The sequence below is a fragment of the Syngnathus typhle genome, linkage group LG5 (genome assembly GCF_033458585.1).
Source record: "Syngnathus typhle isolate RoL2023-S1 ecotype Sweden linkage group LG5, RoL_Styp_1.0, whole genome shotgun sequence".
In the NCBI taxonomy this organism is placed as follows: domain Eukaryota; kingdom Metazoa; phylum Chordata; class Actinopteri; order Syngnathiformes; family Syngnathidae; genus Syngnathus; species Syngnathus typhle.
Genome location: NC_083742.1, coordinates 18,027,575 through 18,052,025, shown reverse-complemented (window position 1 = coordinate 18,052,025; position 24,451 = coordinate 18,027,575). Strand labels below are relative to the sequence as shown.

The 24,451-nt window shown below is 45.4% G+C and overlaps 2 protein-coding genes across 6 annotated transcripts in view; one reads left to right on the top strand and one right to left on the bottom strand.

Moving 5' to 3' along the window:
- The first annotated feature begins 2,906 nt into the window (after positions 1-2,906).
- bmpr1ba (bone morphogenetic protein receptor, type IBa) lies at positions 2,907-16,923 on the top strand. Of its 2 annotated transcripts, none has more exons than XM_061279630.1 (11): positions 2,907-3,240; positions 14,322-14,487; positions 14,566-14,665; positions 14,736-14,838; positions 14,922-15,018; positions 15,100-15,238; positions 15,398-15,590; positions 15,676-15,973; positions 16,038-16,213; positions 16,325-16,455; positions 16,519-16,923. In XM_061279630.1, the coding sequence occupies exons 1-11, from the start codon at positions 3,144-3,146 to the stop codon at positions 16,642-16,644; spliced, it is 1,626 nt and encodes a 541-aa protein (XP_061135614.1). In that variant the 5' UTR covers positions 2,907-3,143; the 3' UTR covers positions 16,645-16,923. The 2 variants fall into 2 exon arrangements, with proteins under 2 accessions (XP_061135614.1, XP_061135613.1); XM_061279629.1 differs by having other exon boundaries at positions 16,289-16,455.
- A 386-nt stretch (positions 16,924-17,309) lies between these two features.
- LOC133154524 (netrin receptor UNC5C-like) overlaps positions 17,310-24,451 on the bottom strand; it is a 113,504-nt gene continuing 106,362 nt past the window's right edge. For 3 of the 4 annotated variants that reach the window (XM_061279295.1, XM_061279298.1, XM_061279296.1), the window contains 6 exons: positions 24,233-24,401; positions 22,810-23,043; positions 21,646-21,795; positions 21,407-21,571; positions 20,687-20,865; positions 17,310-20,166 (listed from right to left, as the gene is read on the bottom strand). In XM_061279295.1, the coding sequence (XP_061135279.1) occupies positions 20,004-20,166; positions 20,687-20,865; positions 21,407-21,571; positions 21,646-21,795; positions 22,810-23,043; positions 24,233-24,401 (1,060 nt within the window). In that variant the 3' untranslated portion in view covers positions 17,310-20,003. The remainder of the gene's footprint in view (positions 20,167-20,686; positions 20,866-21,406; positions 21,572-21,645; positions 21,796-22,809; positions 23,044-24,232; positions 24,402-24,451) is intronic. The other variant, XM_061279297.1, reaches the window with a different exon arrangement.

Here is a 24,451-nt window from a genome sequence, read left to right as displayed (position 1 = left end):
GTGCTGGAGGCACTATTGCTCAGCTCACTATTAGTCTCCATACTGGGCCTACTAGTTAAAGTCAGGCGATCCTAGTTGTTGTTTGTTCACGTGTCTGATTGCATTCAATGCGGCCTGCTTTTCCCAGTTTCCTACAAAGTCCAAAACCAAGTGCTCCTACGTGTAATTTGAACAATGTGCTCATTTATCTTTCAACTTCTGACTCCTCTCTTCCAACTGTCGACTTTCATCCTGAGAACAAAATCCTCCTCTGAGTGTTTTTCCTCTCTTCCAGAGTTGAAAGGTCATTTAAGAACAAATCAGCGCAGGGTTCAAAGGTGAACCCGGCCAACTTGTTATTTTTCTCTTCTCTCTGTCGGTCACGGCTTCACCACCATCATCATCATCATGGCTGCTGACGTTATCCCTCATTTCCTCACTTCTCTCCCCAATTTCCTGTGTGGAGATTTGGTAGAAAGAAAAAAGTTCTACTTTCTGTCAAAGTTCCAAGATTGGCAAATTTGGTTTTGTTGAACCAGAGCAGAAATAAACAAAGCGACTCGAAACAATGATTTCTTCAGTCAATGTTCAGCGGGTGTCAATCTCCATCGAAGCATTGCGATGTAAATGGCGCGGTGGGTTAGCGTGAATGGACAGCCTTAAAGCAGATTATGTTAATGTGCTTTTTAGTAGAAAAGGAGCGATTGGGCGCGGATTAGCGGATGCTCTGCTGTGCCACCAGAGGTGTTCAGCCCCCCTGCCTGCCTATAAATCATTTCACACAGCACATAATGGGGATCAGGAAACCATCCCAATCCATTGACACCTATGGAAATCCCTAAAAAAATCTGGATAGCTTGTTAGCATTTGATCTCATTTACATATTTTAAAAGTACCCAGTCGCAATGTCCCAATGATTAGCATATTAGCATTTTGAGCCACTCTATTTGACTTTTTGAAATATGATACAATAACACGTTTACATTTTTTATTGATTATCTTACCGTCTTTGTGCATGTTTTATCTTGTCTTTAGAAAAATGCTGTCATGCTGACAGGATGATCTTCTTCACTGTTAGCCTGTTATATATATTTTTTTCTTTTTCAAACTAGAACTGCCGTCAGAAAGGCAAGGCAACCTCAGATATCATAAAAAGTAATCACATTTATGTGATGTACAGTTCCAAGCTTCCCACCGTGACCCAAATTTTTCTTGATGTTAAAAAAGTCTTTTCCCCTCTATTTTGTCTTTCTGTCATCAGACTTTTAATATCGTCTTAATGCTGTCAAATGTAAAAATGGGTCAGATCCGACCTAAACAGCCTTAGAATTTCTAGCGCCAACTAAGAGAAGACACCTGGAGAGTTAGTTGCTAAATCTTCAAGTGTGAAGTTATCGGTGTGAGGGGGGGTCAGTCATTGTATGTGCTTCAGTTCCTTGTCTGTGCTCATTAAAGAGCACGTACTTGCTGACTGTTATCCCGAGGTCATTCCGCCTCACCGCCCCGGACATGTCCGGACCCGATTCTCTTGACACCGCTCCGAGTTCACCAGTGACCAAACCAATTAATTAACACGGCTCCCGATTGGCAAGACACTCTCAGTGTGGCTCGGGTCACCGCCATGACCGACCCAAAACAGTACATGGGGGGACGTCGACACCTTTGCTGTCGTTTTAGTCGAGGTTCAATTTTAATGTGGGAAAGGGCGCTTGAATGAGCGAGCTTCTTGTATATTTATGCAGTGATTTTTCCTCTCATCGCAGAGAGTGGCTCTTTTGTTCGTGTTTAATGAACAACGCTAACCAGTGTGAGAAAGAAAAGAAAAAAAAAAATGCTTTTCAAACGAGAAAAATTAGCATGGAAACAAAACCGCTTTGTCGCTTCTGTTTAGCGTCAAGGCAACAATCGCCGCGGTTGCCTGTTTGCGGAAAAAAAAATCTCGTTGTTTAATCCAAATTGTTTCGTCGATCCATCGGGTGGCGCTCCACAATTGCTAACTTTGCACACTAGCGGGTGAACATTAGTGTAAAGAAGCCAGCTGGTGGTTAACTGATAAATACAAATGACGATTTGCTAGTGTGACGCGCATTGCCTCGTGTCTGACAAGTGCGCTACAAATAAAGTTGCATTGCCAAAGCTGATAAATCACAACCTTTGCAACATCTAGATAGGCACCATATCTTTGAAAATATATGACACTCAGTGCTCATGACATTATCCAGCATCCCATGTTTACTAAAACTTCATAAGCTTGGCCTTTAAGCTTCAAGGATGCGCCGAGTGCCACACTAACACGACCTTCTTGAGCGTCGTCCGTCGCAAACATTCTTTGAATATGACTCTCATTCTTCAATCGCCGCCTCGTCTTTTGAAGGTCTACCGACAATCGATGCTTCGTGCGCTTTGTGCACATGGAACCGTTCCTTTGCTCTGCGCAGAATAGACCACAAAAAGTCGACATGAGCACACGCTTGGGTCATGTTGTTATTATGCAATGGCTCCTTTTCGGTAGTTCTTCACGATAGCCGCTACCTTGCGGTTATAGAAATAACCAAGCCCACTCGAAATAATTCACTGGAATCCAGGCCAAGTCGGTCACGGTTGGAATGGCCTAGTAGTGTGCGTGTGTGTGTGTGTGTGTGTGTGTGTGTACACACTAAGTCAGCTCCTACTGCTTTCTATTATATATACACACACACACAGACACACATACCCGAGCACCCCTCTTTTCCCCTTTTGCACTCAACCTGGTCTTTCTCCTGTCTGCTCCCAGCCCCCGTTTCTTTTACTCCCACGGACGACCCCCCCCCCCCTGCTCACCCTCCCCTCCGCCGCCTCCCTCCATATGTGTCTCAGCCCTCCCTCCTTAGCGGGCAAGTAAACTCTCTCTCTCTCTCTTTCTCTTTCTGTGTGTGCGCTACTGTCAGCTCAGCTCAGGTCGGAGGACGGACGAGCCACTAGACGTGCCGCTGTTGCCGGTGGTGGGTGGAGGCGCGTTGGGCTTGGACTTTGTCACATCGCGGAAATACAGAAGCTCTGTTCTGGCAAACCTTCTTCATCCCCCGCACCACCCCCCTCGTCCTGCACACTCGACAGGAGAGGAGAGAGGCAGTGCGTGAGGAGAGCCCAGCCGAGCCCAGCCGAGCGGCAGGCCCACTCTGACCATGCCAGTGTGGGGAGGAAGTCTGCCTCTCAGCCACAGCACTGCCCGTGTACTACTACTACTCCTCGGACTCGTCTGTCTGGATACGTCGGTGCACGGTAAGAGCTCATTTCCTTCACGTGCACTCGCACTTCGCTGAAGAGCTTTAACACCAACTTTCTGCAGCCACCAGAAATATCCTGTTTTCTCATTCTTAAAATATCTTTCTAAATTTTTGCCATTTCTCCCATCAAAATATTTCACTACTTTGCACATTCCCAAAGTTCCTACTGTACCTTTGCAATGCTTAAAAAAAAAAAAAAATGCCGTTGAAGTGAATGGAGATGTGTTCCAAATTGAAGATTCGCCGGCCGGTTGATTCACGCCAACTTCGAACTTTTCAACTCATTCGCTGCGTCTTGGGAACTACACATCTCACGTTCCCCCAAATTTCCACATTTTCCATGCCAGCATCGCTAGATCACTGCAGACATTTTGCATATTTCCCCCAATTTCAAACTGCTCAGCACATTCAGGACATCTGGGGAGCTGTTTATCTGATTCCCCCAAATATCCTTTTCCCAACTCAATTGACAGTTTAAGCCTTATTTCACACACTCACCTCTTTCCAAATGTCTTCTCAGTTCAATCCAGGCTTGCATTCTACATTTCAAAAATTCCATTATATTCTCAGCCTTTCAGTCCGCTATCATCTTTTCGGCATTCTCTTGCAGTTTGGTCAGAAATTGCATTCTCTCCACTTTTTCCCACGTCTCCTCAAAATATTTGCACTTGTCTCTCTCTAACGGTGCCACCATTGAATTAGATGTGAGAAGACGTGGTGACAAACGGCGTCAAAGCACATCAGCTGCAGTGCCCGTGACCATGTTTGGTATCTGCTGTGTGATTGGCAAGCTGTCACATGCACGCTCCTCGTAGTTTTAGCGCTACTGTGTGCTGTGACGCCGTCATGGCTGTTTGCCAAGGCTCGCTTATATTCCCCAAATATGAAGAACAAGGGGGAAGTGTAGCATCTCATATGTGTACCAATTCTGATTATGCCTGCGAGTAATTGGGAGCGACCTTTGTAAAGGCAATGAAGAAGCAGTTCTGAATCAATATTTATATTTAGAATGTATTTATAAGATCATGATAAAAATATGAAACATAATTAAAATATCCCGCACAAATGCTGATCATTAAAAGTGGCTAGAGGCATGCTTTCCTAGTGGATGATGGCGTTGACCAATCAGAGGACAGAAAAATGCTGATGTCATCGAGGGCCAGCGCTCTGGACGAATTTGAAATGAGATTGATGAAAGGAATGGGGGAAAGTTACATCAGATTACCTTGGGCAGATTAGAGTGATTTGACAACTAAAATCTGATTGGGGGCAAAAAAGTTATTTTATGTTTTGGCTGTTGTCACACATTCGGATTAGTCGTCCTTGGTGGCGGTCCACGCTGGACTGAGAGCTATTATTTTTTTTTTTTTTTACCCCCAGCGGACGGCCAGCCGGCCCACCTCCTTCTATGGTTCACACCTGTTTGATACATTATCATCCCACCGTCACATTCCAACAAAGGAGGAATTTGAAGAATAACGTGGGCGCTCTTAAGCTGTCTGCTTCGTGACTGATGGCGTCTGACCTTATTTTTCTCCCCTTTTCTTTTTGGTGCAGTTTGGTTCTATTTAAAGTGACGGGCGAAGCTCTGAAGTGAGTCCAGCTTGGGGGCTCATCATAGCTCACACGCCTCCCCCCCCCCCTCTCCGCCCGGCAACCTTTTGGCCGCACGTCATCCATCCTCTCGTCCATCTTTCGCTGACACGGCTCGCTTTAGAGGCGGCTTTGCGTTCTGCTCTGCCATCTAAGCGAGTGGCTCTGAAAGCCGTGACCGTCTGAGCATTTGACGCACACACACACACACACACACACACACACTGGTTGAAGGCAAACCTACTAAGTGTCTGCATGTTTCTGATTCATGTGAACACTGACTGCTCTGTCCAAGAATCCAAACAACAGCTGCCAGCGACTGTTGAAGTCTGACATCGAGTTGAACCCAGGCCAAGTTTTTCTTATTCTCCTTGGATCGTTTCAGATATTTTCAGTTTGAAATGGAATTTTGCTGATTTTTTCTCCATGCCCACAAAAAACAGGGCTTTTAGTTCCCTGAAATTTCTCACCTGTTGAAATCAAATCATCACATTGTCCGATACTTAAACGGCAAACGCAGTTTTGGTTTGGACAAACTTGAATATAGCTTGCATCCCTTTTGGATGGCAAATCCTTGAAATGAATGAATCAGCATCTATGATGTCCTTTATTTACATTTCATATTATTAGATCAATGTAGAAACGTGGGTGTTGTTTGTGGCCCGGTTTGCATTCTTGATGGTTTTCTAAAATCGACTTATGACAGCAAGTCCTACGAACATTTAAAAACAGAACTTCCGAACAAAAAACATTGTTAATCATTTAACTTTTCAAATCTCCCCGGTGAAAGCTATGGACGGTTCTCATTCATTGGCCGACGACTCACGTGACGGATTGGCCTCGCGGTGGGATGGCTCGCTCATTCATCGGCCGACTCGCGGATGATTGATGACGCTGCTGAAACATTCAGCTCGGCGTGGGAGGAAAGAGATGGAACTGGTGGAGTGACTTGGACAAACTCTTTTGTGACACGCTTTTGTCATCCTCATTGTCGTCTTTTCTTTGAAGCGGCAGGCGGATTCTCTGTGGTCGGCTGTGCCGATCGGTCAAACTTGAGCTAACTCGCTACGGGGGCGCTTATGAATGTCTTTTGGCTCTTATCGCTATCTTGCAGAAGAAAGTCAGACAAGCCTTGGGAGGATATGTACCATTCTTAACGGTCTCATCTATAACTGAGCGCTCCATGGAAACGCTTTAAGTGTTGTGTCTGTCAAGGCGATCTTTCTCTGGACAAGCAAGTTCAGGACGACATGTTCCCTGACCGTCAAGGAGAAATGAGTGCATGCTATGTAAAACACACACACACACAGATCTCCCGTGACCTTCCACCTACGCCAGGCTGCAGCCTTCTGTGTGACTTCTGGGAAGTGAGGAGCGATAGCTTACATTTCATTGTCCTTGGTGGAAAGAAGCGGCGCTGTATCAGTTTTCACGGTCAAAAGCTCCGCCAGTTGCTGTGCTTTTGTCACCAGCCACTAATGAGACCCCCATGCGTGGAGAGTCTGAGGATCTGTTTGAGATCCACCAAACACCTGCCCTGCGCCCATCCCACATTTCGCCAAAATATCGACAGTCCGTTTTTAGTTTTCATGAAGGAACGCCTGGACCCAAGGAGCGCTTGTCGGATTTAGCAGAAGTTTCGTCTAAAGAAACCCGATCAAGGTGAAAGGTAGTCGGCTGTTCCCATAAACGCAAAGCTGAGGTGTCTCTTCAAAGCGCTGGAACGAAAGTGTTGACATTGTATAGAAACCTAAGGATGTGCTGGCCCCGAATAATAGAAGACATATGATGAAAATAGCAAAATGAACCCCTGAAAGGAAGTGAGAAGAGTGTGTCGGAGTATTGCATCCTCTAAGGAATACACATCACCTTGACTTTCTAAGACACAGCTGATGCAGCATATAGTATGTGAGAAGTTTGTGACAGTATCTCATCTTTGAATCAGGCCTACACTGGGAGCCTTACAAACATGGTCAGTATGGGTTAAGGTTAGAGCTTTAGGGCAAAGATCGCTTCAAATATTTTTGGCTTGAGGTGGCGTTAGGTGATGGGGATAGGGTTGGGCATTGGGTAAGGGATCGTCTTAGGAGGTTAGGGATAGGGTCAAGGGTTAGGTTAGTCTTAGGTTAAGTGGGGACTTGGGTCAGGCATGGTTTGTGGTTTTAGGGTTTGGGTATTATGCTTAGGACTTCAGATTGGAGACGGGAAAGGTGTTATGTTAAACGTTCATCGTGATATTGGCTAAGTAGATATAAAAACAACATTCCAAAATATCAGCTTTAGGCACTATACCGGAATGATACCATGCATAGCTGGCTCAAGACATTAAAGTATCCATTTACTCATTTTTCATCTGTTTGGCGCCAAGCAGTTAAAAAAGTGATATACAATACATGCACGTTGTCATCAGCAGGCTGGTTTTAGCATTGTCTGCTTTTACTACCAAAATAACCACGCTAAGAAAATGTTTGAGTACAGTATGCATGATACAAGTTTTTGTGGTCATACCATATGGCTTTGAAACAGTCCTTATGACTATCCAGATGGAAATGAGTGTTTGGATGCATGCGTGTGCGTGTGTATGTGTGTCTGAACACGCTTGACAGCGTGTTTGTCCAGTGAGATAGTGCAGAGGAGGCCTGGAGCTGGTGATGGGTGATATGTTAGATATGCTTCGCCTCAGTTAATGGCCAGCTAATCACACGCGCTAGACAGCCGGACGCACAGCACTGTAAACACCCCCGTACCCGCTGCCGGCACCTTTTGTAAACCGGTGGCATCGCTTCATTTGTCGGGTGTCTCGAAAACACAACTGCAGACATGGCGACGCGCGCACACACGCACACACACACACGCTGTATATACAATATGCGTGTTATAAATGAGAGTAACATGACTGTTTGAGCCTACAGATGACTGAGATGCCGCAGACCAAAACACAGGCGAAATAAACACATGCCAGCTGCAATGTTAACAGCATTAACTTGTGCCTGGCGCACACGCACATACTTGCACTTAAGGAAAGAGAAAAAACACATGACAACTTACAGTATGTGTAGACTAGACCAATGGTGGAGCAGAATTGTTGCAAACGTTTGCGCATACACGACAGGGAATGCAAAAATAAACATGAGCTGACATTAGCCGGTTGGCTGTAGTCCACAATTTTTGTGGCTGTGGCCCTTCATTTATTTATAAATTGATCAAATTTGTCTCGTTATGGCGAGAGGTTAAAAGAGAGAAACCCTTGTTGTTCCCTGTTTTTTTTAAATGTATTTATTTCCATTCTAGTCTAACATATTTTTTTTTGTAGTTTTCACACACATGCTAAAGTTAGCTTGCCCTTTTGGCTGCAGTGTTGTACTTCAGAGCCTATAATTTTATTTATTTATTTATTTATTTTTTAAGAGGCTGATTTGGGATGATTCAAACCGTGAAGCCGCCTCCTGGAGAAAAGACAGACAACTTTATTCCGTTTATAAATCATGCCGCATGGTGGACTATTGTTTACCACATCTAGCTTCCATTTCTCAGCTTTTGGAGCCTTGGAATCAACAACTTCACAAAACAGATGATTGCAAGCATTGTTTTGGGAAGCGTCAGGGGTGTAACATTTTATTAATTGAAATAATGTAACAAAAAATTGTGACCGTGACCAATTAAGGTCAGACATAGTGAACCACCAAGGATATTTTTTGCTGTATTCCATGACAAGGGTGTAAAAATAGCTGGACCTCAACAGGGTCGCTAAAACCCAAAACAAGTTCTATGTTGTCATCTCGTGCTGGGTCACATGTGGAGGCTTTGGGCACGCTCACATACTTTGGGTTCTAACCCGAATCCATTTTGTATTTACCGCGGCACACCATTGGCTCCCAGCCCGCGTGTGCCCATTGTTTGTCGGCGTGATGTTTGCATGCCGCCACCACGGAAGAATGCGTCACATGATGCCATCACGGGAATAGAACGTATTCAGGTAAAAATAGCAGGCGGGTGTGAGTATTTGCCGTACTTTTTATTACGCGTCTGATGAAGGTGGCATCATATTCCTCAGGAATGCTCGGCCTGCTTTATTTATCTTTGAAAGAATAGTTGAGGATATATTGTTCTCATAAACGCCTACCCCAGTTCTCCATCAAAAGTAAAACATTCTAAAAACAGCCGGACTTTCGTAAAGCAGCAAGTCGAGTAACTCGATTACAACCCTGCTGCCCATCGTCAATCCATGAGTCATTTTGTCTCTGCTTGAACTTTGTCCTTACCGTTTCAATGGCACATAATGGGAATCACATTGGTCATCTAATTAAAAATAAATCTAAGGGGGGGGGGGGAGTGTCACATTTGCATAAGCTTTTGATTCCCTTGGCCTCAATGATTATCGGCAGTTTTATCAGAACTCGAAAATGTGGATTCTTGGATTGCTTTATTCAATCTGATTGGCCGCTAATGCACGTGACACGAATGGCTCGGGTCCAATCGCCTGACCTTTTCCGAACCGTTGCTGCCGACTCTTTCCCACGTGCATCTGTGAAGCAAACCCTTTCGCGTGTCTAATTAATTTGACTCGCACATGTTCCAATGTCATGCTTAGCGTTAGACAATCTTCCGCTCTTGTTCATTTATCATCCATCCACTACGACAAAGAATCCTTCCATTTTATTCCAAGCAAGAAATCAAACAATGGGCGAGTGTCCACTGTTCAATCACGTCCGTCTCAGTGAGCAGATAAAAATCGAGTCATAGAAATGTCTTAATGGGCAGACGGGTTATTTGAGTGGCCGTGAAAACACTTGGGCGACCCGCCAAAATAAACTGGTGAGCGTGTAACTCCGTGTGTGTGTGTGTGTGGGGGGGGATGAGTGCAGTAGACACCTCAGAGCTGGGGGTTGAGTTTCACATCTGTGGACACAGTTGGCGGATAGCAGCTTACTTCAGGTCCTGAACGTTGAAGGCTGCGAGATCTCATGTCTGATTTGTGGTTAGGCAAAAACAATTTAGGACTGCCCGTAGACCAAATACGCTCACGCAAACGGACACACATAGAGACAATACATAACTCAAGATAAGGACAAATACATTTTCTCAAGGAGAGAGAAATAATGTGAGTCCCAGCCGGTTGAAATCAGTTATGGTTATTGCCTGTGAGGCTCATAAATATAATCAACCGGGGAATAAGTTTACTTAAGACAAAACAATGGAATTCATTTACAGTGTCATTTTTTTGTGGAGGTGCTATGGATATAGTTGGACTTATCTATGAGAGCGAATTGATGACAGGACCAGATGCTGTCTCTCTCTTCTGCACTCTTGCCGCGTCATCCTCTTTACATTTCCCTTTTCTTCATCACTGCTTTGTAGCTTCGAGGCCTTTTCTGGAATCAACGGCGAGTTCCGGAATCCTTGTGTATCCGTCACCCATCCCACACACAATACAGAAAGTGTCACATTCATTAGCGAGTTATTCGTTCTGATTTGGCATAATGAAGTGATGGCTATAGATTTTTTTCCCCTTCCCTTGCCAGCCAATTATCTTGGAATTGTTTATTCCTCTTCTCCTGACAAGTGGAATTGCCTTTTAGGGTCCACAAAATTCCCAAGAGCTCAACAGGTTTTGCAAACCTGTGCGTTTTAGTGGTCTCCATCCAAAGACATTGTACGCTTGACGGATGGGCAGTGCAAAATTGTGAAGTGCAAGATGATATTTTCCAGGATTTTGTTTTATGAATCTAAACGTTCCAAAGCCAGTTTTACTTAAAGGCATGAAACTCGACAGGCATCACAGAATGCATGAAAAAGCGTCAATTATTTTTTGGTAGATGGCTGGAATAAACCATTTCTCAAAGACAAGGTTGAGCTATTCCGACTCCCATTAAGACATTCCGCTACACGCGTGATGGTTTAGCTCATCCGGGCGCTGACATGAGGAACAATGACAAGATAAAAAAAAAAAAAAGCAGGCATCCAGAATCCACTCCCGTCCCCCCGACCGACTCTGTCAAACACGGCCAAGATGAAAAACCACTTAGAGGCGCAGGTAGTATTTACACAAGCTGGATGAAAGGCTTTATTTGACATCAGCCGGATGACTAATGAACGTGCTTTCTTTGCTTCGGCCTTTCTTTTTCTATCTGGGCCTGCCCGTCTCCATCTTGTTAGTGGAGCACACGGCGGGCTCTCCCTCGCCTCCATCCTCCCCTCGCAACAAAGCGCCATGTGTTGGAAAAAAAAGCCTTCAAGTTTTTTTTCGGGGGGGGGGGGGGGGGGCTTCCGGGGCCAACTCGTTGTTAATTGCGTGTTGACAGTGGCCTCCGTATCCTGCCATCAAGACCCGTGGGGGCGGGGCCTAATGGCATTTGAAAGGCTAGAGCTTGAAACAATTACCATTTTACTCAAGCACCTGGAAGTTCTGAAACATAAAAGTTGTTGTTGAGCTTTGGTATTTGAAGAACTGTTCAGTGTTCATCGTACTCGGACCCAGAGTTGAAAATCTGGAGTTATATTTGTTGGGCTCTGGTCATCCGCGTCATCAACATTACAGCACAGCTATTGGCATGACCTTGTTTCCTGAATTGACTCTGATCGCCCTTCCTGCCACATGCGCATTTGATAAGCTCACAGAGTAGAACTACTCCAGGCAAGACAAGGTGAGTCGGTCATGGTTTTGGACACAACACTGTGGACAGAGCGAAAGAGATGGATTGACAGATTAATGACATTCCTGACATTTCCGGAAACAGCGGGGAACCACGAGGCAGCACAGTTACAAGATATTGCGCTGATTACACTGTGAAGCTTTGTCTCCATTTTGCTGTAGCAGACCTGAAGTCATTACAGAGACACTATTTCTTACCGGTGTTGTTTTTGGTTAGCCTAATGCAGTGCTTCTCAATTATTTTCTGTTACGCCCCCCCCTAGCAAGAAGAAAACTATTCGTGCCCCCCCTCCCCACCGTGACTATCCTAACTTGTCTTGTAAGTCGTAAAATGTTGCACTGTCGCAAACGTGACAGAAGTAACAATGAGAGCGCCACTGCCCCCTGCTGTAGTAAACGCGCAATTACACTTTATTCTAGTACTGCCAAAAAAAAAGCCTGTTCCCCAGGGTCACACGCGCCCCCCCAGGAACAGCAAAAGCATTTCACTAGCTGACCAGGAGATGGCGACAGCGTGGCATCTGAAGACCATGGATTGTTTGTTCTGCTATAGCCTAGGTGACTGATTCACAATTTGGTTTTGTCTGATAATAGATATTAAATAAAGAAAACCAACTGGCTAATTGATTTGTTTTAATTGAGAGAAAAAAAAACATCAGCAAAAGCATTTCACTAACTGACCAGGAGATGGCGACAGCGCGGCATCTGAAGACCATGGATCGTTCTGCTATGCCGGTTTAAAAAAAAAAAAAAACCGTAATTAGCTAGGGGTCAAAGGTCAAAGTTTACGGTTCAAAGTTCACCCAGGGGTCAAAGGTCGGTTCAAAGTTCACGGGGTCATGTGCACATTTTCGATTTTTAACTAGAGTTGAAAGTTCAGGGTTCAAAGGTCACCCAGGGGTCACCACGGGGTCACCACGGGGTCACCGCGGGGTCACCGCGGGTTCAAAGTTCAGGGTTCACTTTTTTTTTTTTTTTTTTTTAGGTTAACCTTTATTTAACCCAATGCTTCTCAATTATTTTCTGTTACGCCCCCCCCTAGCAAGAAGAAAACTATTCGCGCCCCCCCTCCCCACCGTGACTATCCTAACTTGTCTTGTAAGTCGTAAAATGTTGCACTGTCGCAAACGTGACAGAAGTAACAATGAGAGCGCCACTGCCCCCTGCTGTAGTAAACGCGCAATTACACTTTATTCTAGTACTGCCAAAAAAAAAGCCTGTTCCCCAGGGTCACACGCGCCCCCCCAGGAATAGCACCGCGGCCCCCAAGGGGGGCGCGCCCCACTATTTGAGAAGCACTGGCCTAGGTGACTGATTCACAATTTGGTTTTGTCTGATATCAGATATTAAATAAAGAAAGCCAACTGGCTGATTGATTTGTTTTAATTGAGAGGGGGCGCGCCCCACTATTTGAGAAGCACTGGCCTAATGCATTCAAACTCCGCATTGCTACGCCATGTTCTCGAGCTTCTGACAATGTGCTGGTGGTTTACTCCACACTCCATCGTTTGCTGCTATGGCCCTTGAGTAAAGTGTCTCATGACTGTGGCCAAGATTGCTCAAGGTAAATAAATATAAGTGATGTCTGTGACTATTGTGTTGCCATCTTTCCGGTGCACACATTGTGACGACACGGCTCAATCGCGGCGCAAGCCGAGCGCCGGCCGCTCTTTTTTGTTTTGTCAACAGCACGTCGGCACCAGGGCCGGAAGGTCGGAGTGGGCGGGGCCTCTCCTTCCCTCCCTTGAATATGTGGAAATTCAAAAGGATGAGGTTCAATGATGAAAGTGCTCAGCTGAAAATGGAACCACTTCTTTTCCATCCGAAGCTCACGGCACCTTGCATGACAACACGGCGGATGAGGCCACAGTAGGAAAATGACAAAAGGATAACTAATGAAGGACGACAAGGCTACCTCAAAGATCCGCACGCATAAAAAGATAGGAAGTGACCGAGAGGCGCTAAGTGTTGGCAGGAGGGCCGCAGAGTGAGAGAAAGGCCAGCAAAGGGCAACGTCTCTCGCCAGCAGCTCCAATAGTTCCCCGCGGATCTGTCACGTCTCGTTTCGGTCATCCTGACTCCCTGCCCTCCCTCCTCCGACTCCTCCAATTAGTCCTCCCTTCGTTCGACCTCCTTTTCATAACCTTAGTCCAGCTCTTGTTTATTCTCAGGACATTTCAGCAGACTTCAGTTTGCTGACTAGTAGCAGCGCTGAAGCACATTCAGCGGGAGCGAAAATAAAATCAAAAATTCAAGTGGGTTACACTTTTTTGACCCTGAGAGAGCGAGAGGACGCCCCCCCTCAATTCTCAGCATCTCCTCTCGCAGCTGTCGGGCATCTGCTCTCAATGAACGTGCCGGAATGAATGAAAATCCCAAAAGCTACGGAAGAGAGACACTTTTCGCACTTTCACACACACATACACACACTCCTCCCACATCCTCCCTCAAGTGACAAACAGGTGCTTCTTTGAAATCGGATAAGACGAAATACCCGAGCTTTGTTCTGCTCCTTTGGGAACGTCAGATTGATGTGTTGTGGGAACGGACTTGGAGGAGTATCCGTCCAGTATCTGCGGTGGGCCCTCGGTGAAGGCGCTGAGAAGTACGAGGGTGCAACTTTGTGAAATTGGACACCTCAGTTGGGAGTAGAGAATTTGAATTGTACCCTTGAGTCAAATCGTGACCGGCGGTGTGATGGCCATTTTACGCCCAGTGAACACCGCATTGAAAAGACAAAAGTCCCAATAATGTATCTGGTCACATGTTGAGGCCTCTGTTTTTCGAAGGTCTCCTTTGCCATCAACATCTGATCTTCCTCTGTCTCCCAGGCAACATCTTGGACAGCATGCCGCTTCGAGCATCCAATAAGGAGGCAGCGGCGGATGGCGGGAAGGAGAGCGGCCGAAGTGCCTCCCCCACTTCCTCGTCGCAGCGACAGCTTTTGTGTCACTGCATCCACCACTGTCCGGACGACTCCATCAACAACACGTGCAGGTAGCGCCGGCGGGCCGGCCGTCAGGCAGGCTCTTCTTAAACCAAGCGACATACAGTAACTTCCGCGGTCCTCGACAGAACCGACGGCTACTGTTTCACCATGGTGGAGGAAGACGGGGACGTTCCGGTCTTCACTGCAGGTTGTCTGGCGCTCATCGGGTCCGAGTTTCAGTGTCGAGTGAGTAGAGTCAATCAACTTCGGTCGGCTTTAGCTCTCACAAAAATCGGTCTATCTTTGTTACGTTTAGGACGAATGGAGCTCGCGCCAACAGAGGACATTGGAATGCTGCACAGATGAAGATTACTGCAACCGAAAGCTTCATCCCACTCTGCCGCCTCTCAAGCCGCCTTGTAAGTGTGTCTTCTTCGTAGAATGGTGTTAAGCGCCAACAGTGGGTCCAAATCGATGTTTTCCGTTTGTACTCTTTGTCCAGTCTACGTTGATGGAAAGATCCACCACATGGCCTTGGTGATCTCCGTCACTGTCTGTAGCATCATTCTGGCTGTTATCGTTGTCTTCTGCTACTTCAGGTAAATTGGATCCATCAAAATGGATTACATCTCCTCTGTAAAAGGTTCTGCCAACTCTGTTTTTTTTTTTTTTCTAAATAGATATAAGCGCCAGGTGTCTCGTCCTCGTTACACCATCGGCCTCGAGCAAGATGAGACCTACATTCCTCCCGGAGAGTCCCTGAAAGATTTGATGGAGCAGTCGCTGAGCTCTGGTTCAGGCTCAGGGCTCCCCCTGCTGGTGAGATGGCATAGTACATGACTAGGACCCAGTAAATAGGGAATATATTGTACAGTGAGCCTCCGTTTATGGCAGGGATACGCATGTTCCAGTGAAAAATGTGATGCCACCTGAATGATTTAATTGTTCTAAAGCTTTAACCCCCTTGCCCGCAACCAGGTGCAGCGAACGATCGCCAAGCAGATCCAGATGGTGACGCAAATCGGCAAAGGCCGCTACGGCGAGGTGCGCATGGGTCGCTGGCGAGGGGAGACGGTGGCAGTTAAAGTCTTTTTCACCACCGAGGAGGCCAGTTGGTTCCGTGAAACCGAGATCTACCAGACGGGCCTCATGAGGCACGAGAACATACTGGGTAAAGACGGCAAGCTTCGCATCTGATGCTCAAGGTTACATGCGTATCTCAGTTGGGTTTGCCAATGGGCTCTTTATTTTCCCAGGATTCATCGCGGCGGACATCAAAGGGACCGGCTCATGGACGGAGCTCTACCTGATCACAGACTACCACGAAAGCGGCTCGCTGTACGACTACCTCAAATCCACCACGCTGGACAGCAAGGCCATGCTGCGTCTGGCCTACTCGGCCGTCTCGGGCCTGTGCCACCTCCACACGGAGATATTCGGCACGCAGGGGAAGCCCGCCATCGCCCACCGTGACCTGAAGAGCAAGAACATCTTGGTCAAGAGGAACGGCGCGTGCTGCGTCGCCGACCTGGGTCTCGCCGTCAAGTTCATCAGGTGCGTGAGCGGACGGCCTAACGAATGGGCGACATCATTCATCGCGTCTCCGTGCTCCCTGCAGCGACACCAATGAGGTGGACATCCCCCCCAATACCCGAGTGGGCACCAAGCGCTACATGCCCCCCGAGGTTCTGGACGAGACCCTGAACAGGACTCACTTCCAGTCGTACATCATGGCCGACATGTACAGTTTCGGACTCATCCTGTGGGAGATCGCCCGCCGCTGTCTGTCAGGAGGTACGTGGCCCATAAAGGTTCGAATTCTGGTGGACGGTCCCGCTCAGAAGTGGCCGTAAGTGGCATTTTTTTTAGACTTCTCAAAAATGCCGGCTTTTCATGTGGGTGAAGGCATCGTGGAAGAGTACCAGCTGCCCTACCACGACTTGGTCCCGAGCGACCCATCATACGAGGACATGCGCGAGGTGGTCTGCATCAAGAGACAACGTCCCTCCTTCCCCAATCGATGGAGCAGCGATGAGGTAAGACCACGACGCGGAAGCGCACATGTAGGCGTCACGTGACCGTTGCGCCTTTTCTTGCAGTGTTTGCGTCAGATGGGAAAGCTGATGAGCGAGTGTTGGGCTCATAATCCGGCGTCTCGCCTCACGGCTCTGCGGGTGAAAAAAACCTTGGCCAAGATGTCGGAATCGCAAGATATCAAGTTGTGAGGCTCAATCACTCACACCCATGCGTGACTAAGGGTCGCTTTCTGTGAAAGCTCATTTAGCTTGTCGAAGAAGAAAGAAGGAGAAGCGTGAATGTGTCCCTTAAAAAATGGACAGTGAGAAACACGGGCTGGCACTATGTGACAAAGTGTACTGTGAGGCTTTAAGATATTTTTCTTCATGCTTGTTGCATTTGTAGAGTGTACAAATGTATTGTTTTCTCCTTGTCATGACTTATGTATTTTTCATGTCCAACATTATTAAAGTATTTGTTAGAATCGAGCTGATTCGGATGTTTGCTTTGTTTCAAAGTAGGGTTTCGAAATGGGGTTAAGGATAGGGTTTCAATTTTTTAACCTCACATTAAGGTTTCAAATGAGGTTTTAAAACCGTTTGAAGTCAAGTAGATTCAAGGTGAAAAGCGGTCTCAGAAGTGGGATGACTGAGGGTAGTGTTGAAAATAAACAAACGAGTAGAACTGGAATTCATCTTGAGCATTGCTTATAAATATAATTTATTAATCGTCTTAAAAATTCTTTCTTACACTTTGTACAGCAAACAAGGAGGTGAGCAAAAAGATGTCACGACAAGCGTGCCGGCTGCAACCAAAAACTCACCACTGTTCAACACATGTCGACTCCAAAGCCCCCCTCCCCCCTCCCCCCCATAGCAAAATGGTACAAGCACAGCCAAGACGTCCATCATGACAACCAATGGCAGTTTGCATAGTCGACAAAAATAAAAACAACAACAAAGAAAACATCCTACTTACTTTTTTTTGTTATAAATCTTAAAGTGACAAGTACACAAGTGTACACACTGTAGTCAAATAGAAAACACGACCCCCTCCCCTCCCCCCCACACGTTTCCAAACAATAACAACACTTGATTTGTTTCAGTCGAGTCCACGTGAACTGTTCGTCCGGCAAGTAAACTGTTGACTGGCAGATTGTTTAAAATGGAGAGAACAAAAAGTCAATGTCGTTGTTACCTTTGGGTTCAAGTTTGCATTTGAAACGCACCCTGTACCCTTTTTTTTTTGTTTGTTTTTGAATCAGCACTTAATCAGGAAACATTCACAACATCCAATCTATAAGCACACATTTTGGAGCACCCCGAAAAGAGAAAACTGAAAAATAAAGTACAGAAGGAGAAGGGGAAAAAACAACAACCACCACCTGCTACATGATGTTTTCAAGACCATGGTAATTTAACAACTTGTCAAAATGAAGGGTTTTTAATCATTATTATTCATATTATTATTATTTTAACTGAATCCTGTGAAAAAACAACAACCTAAAAACAAACAAAAAATATCAGTTACAATAATGTACAACCGCTCAAAACCGAGACTGTTAGGACAATTACATGCCTTTAATTTACTCATTTTGATGCTGACATAAAAACAATGATGACTGATTGATTGATGGATTTATTAATTCTTTAGAGATTTAAAATAAAAAAACAACAATAAAATGGTCTAAATTGAGAATAATTTAGGAATTTATTATTTAAAAATGGTGCACCAACCCAATAACAATTAATCTGACGTAGCCATGGAAAATAATCCAAAACAATCTAAAAGATAATGTTATTAGAATAATTAATTATTTCTGTTCTAATATGTTGAGTGGGATAGTCTTAGGGTTAGGTTTATGTGGGATCGGGTAGGATAAAAAACCCCTTTTTTTTTTTCTTCAAATATTTATATTTTTTAAAAATACATTAAATAACATGTTTTGGAAAGGATTAATCTCACACTCAAAATAAACTAAAAATAAACAAATAACGTGCTTCGAGGATTATTTTCAAGTTTTTTTTTTTTAATTAAAAAAATTCTTTCAAACACAATTCTATAGCGCAGTGATTTTTTGAAAATATAAAAAACAACTCAAATAATTATGATACAACACGAGATGATCATCAATTAGGAAAAAAAACACGAGAAATGTACTTTATATATGACAAACGAGTCATTCAAATAAAAACAAACAGTATTGTCAAGGCCACTGGGTGGCGCTAGAAATCAACCAAGTAATGGTGGTGATGTCACAACACCAGAGATGCTCTAACTGTATAAATGCATGAATTACTTGAAAGAAAAAAAAAAGGAGCGTATTAGTCATATGGTGCGTTTACAGCGTCCTTTTTCTTCTACCTCCTGCTGGCTATTAGTCATTATGAAAAATAATACTGCTTACTGCAGTTGTAACTCGTAGATTTTCTTGCCATGGCTTGCATTCATTCAGTCAATAATAATTAGTATCCATCCATTATCCGTACCTCTTTAGCCTCAAAAGTGTGCCCAGCATTCTTTGGGCAGTAGGCGGGGTACACTCCCCTGAACTGGTTGCAGAACGACAAACAACCATTAGTATCTTAAAACGAAAATAAGAATATTATTTGGGGAGAATCTACTTTTCCCCATGTAGTCATCAAAAATAAATCCTGTTCACAACTGCACTTGTCGTCATCTGCCATGCCTGTCTGTGCCGGGGGGAAAAAAACAGTCGAATGATGATCAGCCGAGTGGAGGCGGGTTGATGGCGGGCCTCTGATTCGCTGGGTGTTTTCCTCTCTTTTAATAAAATAAGTGTGCCGAATCAGTATATCTTTAAGTTCTATGTCTTTCGTTTCCGTCGCGAGTAGTTAACAAGCGTTGCTTTCCCTCAAACTACACAATTAGCTTGTTTTGTTAGCCCGCTAAACACGATGCCAATTTTTCAGCAAGTTTAGTTTGTGACGGATAAAAGTCGCAAAAACTCTCCTGAAAGTTAGCTTCTGTTTATTCTCGCTCACGGTGTCGCTAAGGCTTTCCATCAATGTACGTCGTTGGCTCATTCTGTTAGCCAACTACGTACCATGTCACTTTCAAGCCACATCATTTGTTTGTTCCCGTCAGGCTGACAATCGTACGCTCGTCGAAGCATTTTTCTCTTCAGCTATCTCACTTTTCTGCTCGCTAGCAGCTACAAACGCTTTCCCTCGATTCGTGTCCTTGACGGGATTTGACCATTTGCTGCATATGATGTCACTTTTAAGACATCCCTCGACAGTTTTGGTCAAACGGTCAAAGCATTTTATTCGTTACCCCTTGAGGCATGCTATCGATTAGCAACCATCGCTAACGCTCATATTTCATATGTCCTTAGTTTGCTTTGCTAGCCTGCTACATACGATGCCACTTTAACGTAACATCACTAGTTTTGTTTGTTTCAGATGGGTAAAAAGTCATCCAAACACTCCCCCAAAGCCACCCCCCCTTTCTTTTTGGTCGTTCCGCTAGCTTTCCCCTGTGTTAGCCTGACCTGCATACGTGGTCACCATTGCCATTTGTCCATGTTGTTGCTCTCCGAGCCAAGTCAGTGTTCCACGGTCATGGAGCAGAAGTTGCTGTCGTGGCGACCCATCTCTTCTAGCACGGCGGCCAGTTCGTTGAGGTCCCCGTCCGGGAAGTGCTGGGCTTCCCATAGGTCCAGGATGACGCCCGTCGGACTGGACTTGGTGGCAAAGTAGTTCAGGTACCTGAGGAACGTGCAATTTGTTAGGGGTGTTTTTTTGCTATTCACGGCTGGCCTCGGTCTTAATCCGTCCATTGAAGACAAAGTCAAATCGAGTCAAGCAAGTCCAGAATCCTAAAACTGTCCACTTAAGTCTGACTCAAGTCAAGTCTCGTGACTTGTGTGAAGCGTGGGTGAGGATTGAAAGCGATAAAACCCAGTTCATCAAAGACCTGGAAGTTCCTGAGGAAATACTTTGATAGTTTATCTCATCCTCATCCTTCCTCTAACTATCTCTCTTGTCTTTTCTTCCTTTGACTTTTTTTCCTTGTCAATACTTTGTTGCCAGCGAGGCTTCCTGCTGCTCGACTCAGCAGCGCACCTTGAACTCTGGCTTTCTCTCACACGCAAAAGTCGAGAAGACACAGAAGACAAAACTCGCGTTTTGACGCTGGCATTGTAAACACAAAATTCTTTCAACATGTTTCCAAAAGAAATGAATGAATGTGCATGCAGTGTTGAGTCATTTGCAGAACTGAAGCGACCTGTCCAGGTTGAGCTTGTGGGCGAGCATCCTCCAGTCGTTGCCTCGCGTCTGCGGCGCGTCCAGACTCCCGCACAGTTTGTGTCTGATGGACAAGGGAATGCGGAAGGCATTGGGCCCCACTAAGGTGGTGATGTTGCTGGCTGGGTCCATCAGGGATGTGTCTATGCACTGGAGCTCCTACAACGAATTGGAATTGAAATGCCACTACATTCTCTGGCCCCCAAAACACTTTTGTTTTCCAGAACAAAGTTCCTTCTCGGGAAAACTAATAAGGAGCAGGACGCCCGAAGATGAAGCAAAGCACAGAGAGAAGTTCCTCCACTAACTTCCACACTCTTAAAGGTCTGCAAGTCACAAAGTCGAGCTGCCTGCGACTTGTTCAATCATTCATAGCGAGGTGAGAGGTCACGCCGACATGACGGGAATAGCGAGGCTTTGATTTTGGCATACCCGCAAAATCCAAGCGCATAGGCCTGGTGGGTTCAAAGGTCAGAAGGAATGTCATGGCTTCGAACTCCCTTGCCGCGGTCACGTCGGATTTAACGTCGAAACTTGTGCAAATGAGATGCGATGCTCGTCGAGAGAACTTCTCTAAGTGGTTTGAAATGTTAGAATGAAAATAATTTCTAACGTCCATTAGGCTTGATATCAATTCTGGGAGGTGATGTGAGATGATTATTGAGGGTTATTTTCTAAGCACGGTGGCGGGCCCACATACCTCCTCCAGAATGTTGCTGAGCTGAAAGATCTGGCCCTCACCCTCCACCTGCCTGACGCACAGCTTACAGCTAACCTCGGTGACAGCCAAGCTCATCCTCTCCAGCGTGAAGGTGCAGTGGAGGCTCCTGTGGCTACCGCTCCATACCTGGTAGAAGGGGATCTCCTGCAAGTACAAATTCTTTCTTACTGTATGGAAATGGATTCTAGCAAGTTTACCAGGGTGTACTTGCGGTTCACCTGATATTTGGCAATGAGTTTGCTTTTCCAGTGTGGATGCGGCACGTCGTGGACGGACAGTCTCAGGTTGTGCGTGCTGTCTTTGAAGTTGAGGGTCTTGGGCTCGTCCAGGAGCTTGCCTCCCATTTGCGTCTCCATTTGAAGAACCTCCTGTAAAATATGACAATTGGGAGAATGTTTTTTTTTAACACAATAAATCAACTTCGCTAGTGGAACTTTTCATAGCAAGCACTACCTGAGAAAAAAAATTCAATTTCCCCCCCAAAATTACCAATATAGAAATGTATCAATCTATTATAAAAAAATGTATTCAAAATGTCATATAATGTAAGAAAAAATGGAAATAAATATGATGACGTAAATAAACTACATGTGAATTGAGCATACATCTGTTTTTTTTTTTTAAATGCTTCATAAAAAAAACATGAAATTTTTTCACTGCCTCATAGATGCCTATAGATGGCACGTGATGGCACCAAAGCACCGACTTTACATGTTCAAAAACAGACTTTTTAGTTTATGTGTGGTGAAGCAGCATGTGGCTCCACTTTTGAAGGCCCTCACCAATTTCATTCATATTTATGTGTAGCTTTGTGATGGAAGAACGGTACATTGATCATGCTCATTTGGATACGTGTATTGCATTCCAAGCGTGGGTCTTCACAATTTCTTCCACCTTGCAAGATTGAAAGTAACAAGACAAGCGCTATGTAATATGCTAAACTGCATCTCTCCCAGAGTTGTTTTTAATGCTACGATTGTTTGTTTGAAATGCTAACCACACTGTTACTATGCGTGTGTGCGCGCCTGGCACCTCAACTTGATCACTTCATGCATAAATTAGCAGCGTTAAGCTCCCCCGTATCAGATGCTCCCTCCGGTGCTTTGGAATATGTTTAAACTCTAAAGCATCAGCTCGTTTGACATTGCTCGACCCGGTTTTGTTTATCGCCGCAAAGACGAAGACGCCGCACGCTCACAACCTTCATGAATACAATCAAGCACCATCAATTCTTCTTAAGATGACTTGAGGCTTGGAGACGGAGACAGTCTTGAGTCGACGATAAACACGCTGGAGTGGATCTTAAGTATTGTTAAAATGTGTGGAATCATAACAAAAAAAATGGGTGGCTGTACCTAATGTTGTGTCCGGCCGGGTCTTACCTTGAGTGCATCCTGCGTGTCGTCCAGACAGTACACCCTGATGTGGTAGTCCAGCGTGGTGCAGGAAACGGGTCCGAAGACGGCCAGCTTCAGCCTCTTGGCGGCCGCCTTTCCCACCGACTGGCCCACCAGACAGTACGTGCCCAGAGTCTCCGTGAGGATGTGACAGGCCTCTGAGTCCATCTGCACGTAGCAGGGGGTGGTGAAGTTCTCCTCCCCCACCACCACCACATCCTAGTGGACACACACACACACACGTGTCACAGTGGAGCCACTCTGCTATGCTGAGCACGAGCGGCGGAATTAGCAGTGGTGTAACGCCTTGGCCACCAACCAACCCGACAACCCTGACTGCAAACTCGACTCGCTGCTTCTTGAAAAACTCCCAAGTCAGGTCACTCGCATCTCAAGTCACCCTGACCTGTCGCTCAGCTTGAGATGAGGCCCAATCAATACACGAGGGCATGGGGAGCTAACATGCTATGAATGCATGATTAGCTGTAATCACAACCTGCAGGATTTAATTACGTTTACTCCCCTGGATTTGAACGTTTATTCTTTTGGAAATGAACATTTCCCTGCAAACAAATGGACTTGCTGATGAAATTCCGCTTTTCATTTTCATTACACAATCCCTGCTGCTGCAAACACACACACACACACACACACACACATCGTATGCATGGCTAATTGCGCAGAAACATTGTGTGGAGCTGTGATAAGAAACACAAGACGAGCGAGCGAATGGGGATGATACGCACACAGTACACAAACACACACACGCCAAGATTGCTGAAGCTTCATGCTAAAAGAAGCAAAAAAAAAAAAAAAAAAAAAGAATGATGAGAGGAGGAGGATGGCAGAAGCATAACAAATTGCAGCTGATAGGAGTCTCCTACTTCCTAGCGCCTCTAGGAAAACTCATATCATATAGTGTGTACGTGCCCTCTTTTGCTGCTGAAATATTAGTCACAGGTGGCTTTGTTATGCTCCAATGCTTGTTCAAACCCTAACCCTAGTTTGAAACCCTGACCCTAGTTTAAAACCCAAACCCTAGCATGAAACCCTAGTTTGAAATCCTGGCCCTAGTTTGAAACCTTCATTTGAAAACCTAACGCTAGTTTTAACCCCTGCCCCTAGTTTTAAACCAATTTAAAACCCTGACCCTTGTTTTAATATGATTTTTTTTTTGCACTGCACATGCAAATGATAATGCCTTTCTTACCTTTTAACCTATTTAACTACCAGCCCCATTTACTCCTACAACTACTTGGTCAAAAAACTGATCTGAAGCAGAAAACAAAATAACCAAAAGAAAAAAAACAACAACTTCTGGATAAATGTACAGTTGAGAGAAGCGTGCGCACACACACATAGGCACACAAACACACACACACACACACACACACACACACACACTCACCTCCCACTCGCCCATAGTCAGTTGGTTTTTCAGCTGTATGAGCCAGTCCTCATGGACGTTGTCAGCACAATGGTGGATAGTGAGGATGACCGGTCTGGTCAGCAGAGCTCCTGTTGGTCCGCAGCTCACCACCGGACTCAGCACGGTCTGCACGTCTTCCATCGGGGGTCTGCGGAGGACAGATAAACACGTGGTCACAACATGTCGAGCGGAGGGGAG